The sequence below is a fragment of the Chanos chanos genome, chromosome 13 (assembly GCF_902362185.1).
Source record: "Chanos chanos chromosome 13, fChaCha1.1, whole genome shotgun sequence".
NCBI classification, from domain to species: Eukaryota; Metazoa; Chordata; class Actinopteri; order Gonorynchiformes; family Chanidae; genus Chanos; species Chanos chanos.
In genome coordinates, this window is record NC_044507.1 from 555,001 (window position 1) to 565,000 (window position 10,000).

A 10,000-nucleotide genomic window follows, 5' to 3' on the forward strand; every position below is an offset into this window, starting at 1 on the left:
ATACACACACTCACACACACACACACATATACACAAACACACACACACACACACACTCACACATACACATATACACAAACACACGCACAACAAACACACACACACACAGCACTTACCTGAGTGATTTCCTATAACTGAGGAGCCTGAAATGAAGTTGATACAAGAAGGAAAAGAGAAAGATGTGAAAGAGAGGAGGAGGAGAAAGATGTGAAAGAGAGGAGGAGGAGAAAGATGTGAAAGAGAGGAGGAGGAGAAAGATGTGACTGTTGTGCGTATATACATTGTGCTCAGTGGAAAAACTCAAGACATGGGCTGCTATCACTGTTACTGGGCTGAGTCAATAAATATGTTAGTAGTAAAATGTTTACAGTAATATAGTATATCATTTATACTATATAATATATTGTTTTCAGTAATATAGTATATCATTTATACTATATAATATATTGTTTACAGTAATATAGTATATCATTTATACTATATAATATATTGTTTACAGTAATATAGTATATCATTTATATTATATAATATATTGTTTTCAGTAATATAGTATATCATTTATACTATATAATATATTGTTTACAGTAATATAGTATATTATTTATATTATATAATATATTGTTTTCAGTAATATAGTATATTATTTATAGTATATACTATATTGTTTACAGTAATATAGTATATTATTTATATTATATATTGTTTTCAGTAATATAGTATATTATTTATAGTATATACTATATTGTTTACAGTAATATAGTATATCATTTATAGTATATACTATATTGTTTATAGTAATATAGTATATTATTTATAGTATATAATGTTATTTATAGTAATATGATATAACCTTCATAGTATATGCTACATTATTCATAGTAATATGGTATGTCCTTTATAGTATATAGTATATTGTTCATTCATAGTATATAGTATGTTGCTTATTGTACTATACTATATTATTTATAGTAACAATATAGCCTACTGTTTTTAGTAGGGATGTACCAATCAAGTTTTTTTGCCCCCAGTCTCGATCCAAGTCATTTGGATCGAGAATGGGGGCAGTATCTGCCGATACCAAGTCTCGATCCAATAGTTGTATTTTCATAGATAATACAGTTGCACACTTCAAGTGCACTAAAGTCATTAAAATCAATGCATATGCTTAACAATTCAATAGCTCTGCAATGCATTAAGGAGAAAAAGCCTGCATCCGAGTGGTTCCTTAATAGTTTTTTTTGTTTGTTTGTTTTTACAAAATAAAGTAAACAAACTAAAAAACCCCAAAATACTTTTGGCACATCAGTACCAAATTATCGTGACTTTTTTGTAAAATTATGATTTTATTCTCATAAGATTACATCCTTATTCTTGAAATCTCAGGATTTTTTGATACTTGTGATAATGTGGTGCTGATGTGCCAAAAGATCAAGTATTTTGTTATTTGTGAAACCTCATTTATACTGAGGTGCAACTCCACACGATGCTCCACGCTCCACATTTTAATGCAGGCAGCAGGCTGCTCTTCTGATATTTCCCCTCTAACATAACACATAGCCTAAAATTACGACTTTATCCTCATAATATTATGCCTTTTTCTTGAAAATTACAACTTTATTCTCGTAATATTACAATTTTATTCTCGTAATATTAAGACCTTATTCTCGAAATCTGTAATACTCCGTCATTCAATTTCGTTTGTTTGAAAAGTATATCCTCCAACGTGTGTTGCTTTGGAGCAGCCTTTGCCTGAGTTACCTGAGTGAACTCCTTGTATTCCATTGAGTGTTTATTTTTTAGATGCCGTATCAGTGGCTGCTGGACTGCTTTCGTTTCCCCATTTGAAATATCTCCGCACTGACATTTTGGCCACATCCTGCCACAATTTATGCTCTCCGTTTAAGACACCTGTGTGACAGCTGACGTAAAACAAAGGATCGGGCGGTTTGTCCGTGCTCAGTAAAACCGATACCGATCAGTTAAAAAATGCCTTGATCGACCCCGATACTGATCTTTGAGATCGGGACATCCCTAGTTTTTAGTATGTTGTGCACTGTTTATAGTAATATTGTTTATAGTATGTAGTATATTAACTATAGTCTATTGTTAATAGTAATACTGTGTATAGTATATCCGGCTTAGCTTCAGTTGAGCTCTGGTTGTGTCAACCATAATGTAGTCTGTCCGTTCTGTTCTGCTCATCTCTGCGAAAGGTCAGCCCAGTCTCACCACTTCAGAAGATCCACAACGCTAAAAGACTCTCCTAACACTGACATGAAGTGTCCTACTGTCAACCACAGTAACTCTGGTCTCTCACACCAGAACATGGGCCTTCTCTTCTTCTCCCTTTTCCTCTCCTTCCCTCACTACCATTAGTATAAGTAACTCCACTACAACATCGCTTAGATTTTCTTTTGGTTAAGCGTGTCTCTTTGTGAGTAATGCTTCATACATGCGTAATTGTTCATTCATAAATACTGAAGGTAGCGAGGATATTGTAATTGTCTGTTGTTAGTTGTTGGTGTTCTTGTGTGTCCTTTAAATGTTGTTGTTGTGTGGTGTGTGTATAGCAAATGTGTCTTAGTTCCACCTAAATCCCAAATTTTCAACATTAGATTCATTCTGTACTGTTTGAATTTGGTTGTTCCAATAAACATTTGCGTTTCTATACCCTGAGTATTTGACACATTATTTCCTAGTTTATTGAATGTGGTGATCCAGGAGCTTAGTTAGCTTGAGGTATTGAATTCAAAGAGTATTATTGTATTTGCTACAATAAAGCTGTTATTTACCATATGTTAAGGCTAATGAAGAGTTATTTTGAAAACTTTCTAGGTTTAGTGTTCAGAGCGCTGAGCAATAAATGGCGTTTTTCAGAAGAATTGTAATGCTCCTGGATTCAGGTTCTCAAATAAGTTTATGGTTACAGCTAAGTGATACTAGTATTCAGTCTAATATTCACATTGAGCCATTAACCAGAATTTCTCTATAACATTGGCGCAACAGACGATTAAAGAACAAAAAATAAATGAATGAATGAAAAAGTAATGAATGAACAACTACACTTATCTGTCTATCTATTTATCTATCTGTCTGTTTATCCATCTATCTATTAGATCTTATTTTAATTTTGCCACTGACAACGTCATTACTACGTTACTAACAATGTTTTTTATTGTACTAGGTTTAGTGTATAGTTTTCACACACACACACACACACACACATATATATATATATATATATATATATATATAGCTTTGGTTGGATCCACAGAGTAGACGTGTGTGAATAAGTTTTGTCATGAAGTCACACTGATTTTCTAAGGAAGGACACTACAGGTGAAAATGAGAATTTCAGCATGCAGTAACACAAGCAACCTACAGAGCAAACTGAGCTTTTGACAATAGAGCCAATGGGAAGATGGCCATGATATGACTTTAGATAACTGTCCTCTTCACAGCCCAAAAGCTTTTCAGAGACCAAGTATGAAACCCTCTGGAGAAGACACAAGCTTAAACATGAAGACGGGATTTCTTACTAACATATTAAACATGGAGACGGGATTTCTTACTAACATATTAAACATGGAGACGGGATTTCTTACTAACATATTAAACATGGAGACGGGATTTCTTACTAACACATTAAACATGGAGACGGGATTTCTTACTAACACATTAAACATGGAGACGGGATTTCTTACTAACACATTAAACATGGAGACGGGATTTCTTACTAACACATTAAACATGGAGACAGGATTTCTTACTAACACATTAAACATGGAGACAGGATTTCTTACTAACACATGGAGGAAAAGCTTTACACCAGGATCATATCAGTGTAGGGTCAAGGTTAGGGTTAGGGTCAGGGTCAGGGTCAGGGTTAGGGTTAGGGTTTTTTCATAGTCAGAAAAAAATCACACATAGAAAGGATGAAATGAAATACTTCACACCACATCACAGCATGCAACAAAACACGCCCTTCATCAACTTACTGGATGACAAATATCTCTTTCCTCCTAAAGAAAAAGGAGGAGTAGCTGAGAGGTTAAGGGGTAGGACAGAGAGAGTAAAGTCAGACTGTTAGTACAGTTCAACAATGGTCCCAACACAGCCTAGATGCTCAAAACAAATCACATCTAAGGCCATATAAAAACAGTCTAAACAAAGTCTCTCAACACAGTTTTTAGAAGCCTTTAAGCTTCATTCAAATGCTGACTAAATACAGCATCCTTAACACAGCTTAAACACAAACTACAAACAGTCTAAACACAGCCTAACCAGTCTAAACAGTCTAAACATGTTCTAAACACAGTGTAAACATGTTCTAAGTACAGCCTAAATGCACTCTAAACACAGCCTAAACAGTCTAAACACAGTCTAAACATGTTCTAAATACACCTTGAACATGTTCTAAATGCAAGTTAAACGCATTCAAAACACAGCCTACACGCATTCTAAATACAGCCTAAACACAGTCTAAACAAAATCTAAACACAGGCTAGCGACATTCTAAACATAGCCTAAGCGCATCCTAAACACAGCTTAAACACAGTCTAACACAGCCTAAATACATTTTAAACACAATCTAAACACAGCCTAAACACAATCTAAACACAGCCTAAACACAATCTAAACACAGCCCAAACACAATCTAAACGCAGTCTAAATGCATTCTGAACATGTATATGCAAAACCTTATTAGCCAAATCCCAGTCTACATGTCATCATAACTCCAGTATTCTCAGTATTTCCAGTGGAGGTTCAGGGGAACCTGAGTGTACTGCAGGGTCAGATTTTCAGAGTCACCGTCTCACCGGTTAATCTTCTCCTCCTTCAGCTCCATGTCGGCCACTGCTATCAGCTGGTCCAGCTTAAACTTTGTTTCAATGATCTCTGCCTCACGAGGGGAGTAGGTCCCACCCTCTTTCTGCCTCTGATGGATCCTGATATTGAAGGATGGATTGTCAGTCAACAGATCTCCTCATTATGCTTTTGCAGATGTTGTGTTTCAATATAGAGTTTGTCGTTACAGTGTTATATCACTGTACAGATGCGTACATGATTGTGAGAAGTGGTGTTACTGTGATGTATCACCATAAAAATGCACGTGTGATTGTGAGAAGTGGTGTTGCTGTGATATCTCACCGCACAGATGCATATATGATTACGATGAGCAGCACGGCCAAGGCAAACGATAAGAGGACACCCAGGATAATCTGTTCATCCCGACTCAGCAAACGATCGTCTGAGAATATTATACATTTCACTGTAGAAATATTCTCAAACTACACGTCACTATTTCATGACCTGGTACTTAAGTATTACCTGTGTGAATTCATGTGTTTAGTGCCATTTTAGAGCTACAGTAGTTATGAAGAGTATCGTAGTATTCAGATTGATTTGTTAGGAATGTGGAAGTGAATACAGCGGTTTTACCTGCAGTCCTGACTTTCTCTGAGTACTCAGAGTCTGTGTACTGCCCAAGGACGTTTGTCGCCCGGAACTTAAACCTACAAATTCAAAAAAATGAATTAAAAGACGCAGGGTCCTTATGTTTGAAATATCTAGAGTTATACATTGCACGCGCGCGCATGCGCTTGTGTGTGTGTGCGTGTGTGTGCGTGTGTGTGCATGTGTGTGTGTGTGTGTGTGTGCGCATGTGTGTGTGTGTGTGTGAGTGCGCGTGTGTGTGTGCATGCACTCGTGTGTGTGTGCATGCACTCGTGTGTGTGTGTATGTGTGTGTGTGTGCGTGTGTGTGTGTGTGCATGTGTGTGTGCGTGTGTGTGTGCATGCGCTCGTGTGTGTGTGCATGCGCTCGTGTGTGTGTGTATGTGTGTGTGTGCATGTGTGTGTGTGCATGCGTGTGTGTGTGTGTGTGTGTGCGCGTGTGTGTGTGTATGTGAGTTCGCGTGTGTGTACATGTCTTACACATAGTATGTTTTGGGTTTGAGTGGTCCATTACAGAGGATCCCTGCGCTGTCAGACAGACAGTTGTCGTCTGCTCCTATGACGTACGTGCTGATGGGTGTGTCTCTGCGGGGTGGACCCTCTGGACACTCAGGGTTTTCAAAACCCTCATCCGTCACATAGGGAGCAGGAGAGTGTGTGAATACGCTCTTCCAGTTAGACAGGTTACTGGAGTCCATTACTGACAGACAACACACACAGCACCTCTTTATATATTTTACAAACGCAGTGTCACAAAGGTTAGTACAAGACTGTGTTATACAGGCAATATAACTGTTACTCTTACTGTGAACTATTACTGCCACTGCTGTAGCGTTAACTGGCCATGTGTCAGGTGTCATGTTATATGTCGTGTGTTATGTGTAATGTGTCATATGTAATGTGACATGTTTCCTGTGTCTTGATACAGTATGTGCTATATCTCATATGTCATGTGTCACATACATCATAGAAACATCAGATACTTTAAAATGCAGACATATCTGCTTTCTGCATATTAAAAATTAAAAACATGTATTATCACACATTATTCACATATAACGACACATACCTGCAGGTTCAGACACGATGACTTGGACTCTCTGAATGGGCCCGTGGTCATTAGTGAAGAAACAAACAGGCATTTGGACCGTGACGGTGGATGAAGTTGCCATGACGTACCCCCCACGGTCCAACGCCACCTGTGGCTTCCTGGTAGGTTTGGGTGGAGCTAGAACAAAGCCATCAGTTTCCTTGGTCGAAGAACACAAATCAGCCATTTTGGCATCATCTGCCCACTGCATGAAACACTGAATTCTACACTACATACATGGTGATGTTTCTGATTGGCCTGATTGGTAAATGCTACTAGTGTTAAAGCTTTAAAGATCAGGGCATCTGTCACTCAGCGCCTTCAGTACAAGTGTCTGGTGTGAGTGACCAATACGCTCAATTCAGTTCACTTCACTTCAGCTCAATTCACTTCAGTTTGGCTCAGTTCAGTTCAGTGTTTCCCACCGATAACTGAATTATTGTTTTTCCTGTCATCCTGTACATCCCTGATTCAGTGAACAACTTTTGCCTGGTTGTTCAAAATCTGAATTTATCTTATGGTCTGAAGTGGTATTCCGTCTATGTTGCTACTTTTTGTTAATTGTGAACTTTAGCCTGATTTATCTTCCTTGCTTTGGGTTTGCGTTTTGGATTGGTGTGAAACATTCTGTAATCAAGTTTGTGTCGCTGCACATGGGTACAGTCAGACAGGGGGACAGGTGTGGAGTACAGTGAGACAGGTGTGGAGTACAGTGAGACAGATGGATACAGTCAGACAGATGGATACAGTCAGACAGAGGGATACAGTCAGACAGAGGGACAGGTGTGGAGTACAGTCAGACAGATGGATACAGTCAGACAGATAGATACAGTCAGACAGAGGGACGGGTGTGGAGTACAGGGAGACAGATGGATACAGTCAGACAGATGGATACAGTGAGACAGATGGATACAGTCAGACAGATGGATACAGTCAGACAGAGGGACGGGTGTGGAGTACAGTGAGACAGGTGTGGAGTACAGTCAGACAGATGGATACAGTGAGACAGATGGATACAGTCAGACAGATGGATACAGTCAGACAGAGGGACGGGTGTGGAGTACAGGGAGACAGATGGATACAGTGAGACAGATGGATACAGTCAGACAGAGGGACGGGTGTGGAGTACAGTCAGACAGATGGATACAGTCAGACAGAGGGACGGGTGTGGAGTACAGGGAGACAGATGGATACAGTCAGACAGATGGATACAGTCAGACAGAGGGACGGGTGTGGAGTACAGGGAGACAGATGGATACAGTCAGACAGAGGGACGGGTGTGGAGTACAGGGAGACAGATGGATACAGTCAGACAGATGGATACAGTCAGACAGAGGGACGGGTGTGGAGTACAGGGAGACAGATGGATACAGTCAGACAGAGGGACGGGTGTGGAGTACAGGGAGACAGATGGATACAGTCAGACAGATGGATACAGTCAGACAGAGGGACGGGTGTGGAGTACAGGGAGACAGATGGATACAGTCAGACAGAGGGACGGGTGTGGAGTACAGGGAGACAGATGGATACAGTCAGACAGAGGGACGGGTGTGGAGTACAGTGAGACAGATGGATACAGTCAGACAGAGGGACGGGTGTGGAGTACAGGGAGACAGATGGATACAGTCAGACAGAGGGACGGGTGTGGAGTACAGGGAGACAGATGGATACAGTCAGACAGAGGGACGGGTGTGGAGTACAGTGAGACAGATGGATACAGTGAGACAGAGGGACAGGTGTGGAGTACAGTGAGACAGATGGATACAGTCAGACAGAGGGACGGGTGTGGAGTACAGGGAGACAGATGGATACAGTCAGACAGAGGGACGGGTGTGGAGTACAGGGAGACAGATGGATACAGTCAGACAGAGGGACGGGTGTGGAGTACAGTGAGACAGGTGGATACAGTCAGACAGATGGATACAGTCAGACAGAGGGACGGGTGTGGAGTACAGTGAGACAGATGGATACAGTCAGACAGAGGGACGGGTGTGGAGTACAGTGAGACAGATGGATACAGTCAGACAGACGGATACAGTCAGACAGAGGGACGGGTGTGGAGTACAGGGAGACAGATGGATACAGTCAGACAGAGGGACGGGTGTGGAGTACAGGGAGACAGATGGATACAGTCAGACAGAGGGATACAGTCAGACAGAGGGACAGGTGTGGAGTACAGTGAGACAGATGGATACAGTCAGACAGATGGATACAGTCAGACAGAGGGACGGGTGTGGAGTACAGTGAGACAGATGGATACAGTCAGACAGATGGATACAGTCAGACAGAGGGACGGGTGTGGAGTACAGTCAGACAGATGGATACAGTGAGACAGATGGATACAGTCAGACAGATGGATACAGTCAGACAGAGGGACGGGTGTGGAGTACAGTGAGACAGATGGATACAGTGAGACAGATGGATACAGTCAGACAGAGGGACGGGTGTGGAGTACAGGGAGACAGATGGATACAGTCAGACAGAGGGACGGGTGTGGAGTACAGGGAGACAGATGGATACAGAGGCTGTACCTTTCATTCCTGTGGTGACCTGCACCTCAGAACTGGGTCCTAAACCTGCCCCATTCACGGCAGCTATCTGTGCCACACATTAAAATACATCATTATGTATTATACAGCTATCTGTGCCACACATTAAAATACATCATTATGTATTATACAGCTATCTGTGACACACATTAAAATACATCATTATGTATTATACAGCTATCTGTGCCATACATTAAAATACATCATTATGTATTATACAGCTATCTGTGACACACATTAAAATACATCATTATGTATTATACAGCTATCTGTGCCACACATTAAAATACATCATTATGTATTATACAGCTATCTGTGCCATACATTAAAATACATCATTATGTATTATACAGCTATCTGTGCCACACATTAAAATACATCATTATGTATTATACAGCTATCTGTGCCATACATTAAAATACATCATTATGTATTATACAGCTATCTGTGCCATACATTAAAATACATCATTATGTATTATACAGCTATCTGTGACATACATTAAAATACATCATTATGTATTATACAGCTATCTGTGACACACATTAAAATACATCATTATGTATTATACAGCTATCTGTGACACACATTAAAATACATCATTATGTATTATACAGCTATCTGTGACATACATTAAAATACATCATTATGTATTATACAGCTATCTGTGACATACATTAAAATACATCATTATGTATTATACAGCTATCTGTGACACACATTAAAATACATCATTATGTATTATACAGCTATCTGTGCCACACATTAAAATACATCATTATGTATTATACAGCTATCTGTGACACACATTAAAATACATCATTATGTATTATACAGCTATCTGTGCCACACATTAAAATACATCATTATGTATTATACAGCTATCTGTGACACACATTAAAATA

The 10,000-nt window shown here is 39.7% G+C and overlaps 1 protein-coding gene across 1 annotated transcript in view; it reads right to left on the reverse strand.

Moving 5' to 3' along the window:
• The window catches only part of ptprq (protein tyrosine phosphatase receptor type Q), a 95,442-nt gene that overhangs the window by 16,581 nt on the left and 68,861 nt on the right, over nt 1-10,000 (reverse strand). The window contains exons 29-36 of the mRNA XM_030790436.1: nt 9,078-9,144; nt 6,526-6,684; nt 5,937-6,156; nt 5,443-5,516; nt 5,152-5,251; nt 4,821-4,949; nt 3,999-4,043; nt 117-143 (exon numbers count right to left, since the gene is read on the reverse strand). Coding sequence (XP_030646296.1) covers nt 117-143; nt 3,999-4,043; nt 4,821-4,949; nt 5,152-5,251; nt 5,443-5,516; nt 5,937-6,156; nt 6,526-6,684; nt 9,078-9,144 — 821 coding nt within the window. The remainder of the gene's footprint in view (nt 1-116; nt 144-3,998; nt 4,044-4,820; nt 4,950-5,151; nt 5,252-5,442; nt 5,517-5,936; nt 6,157-6,525; nt 6,685-9,077; nt 9,145-10,000) is intronic.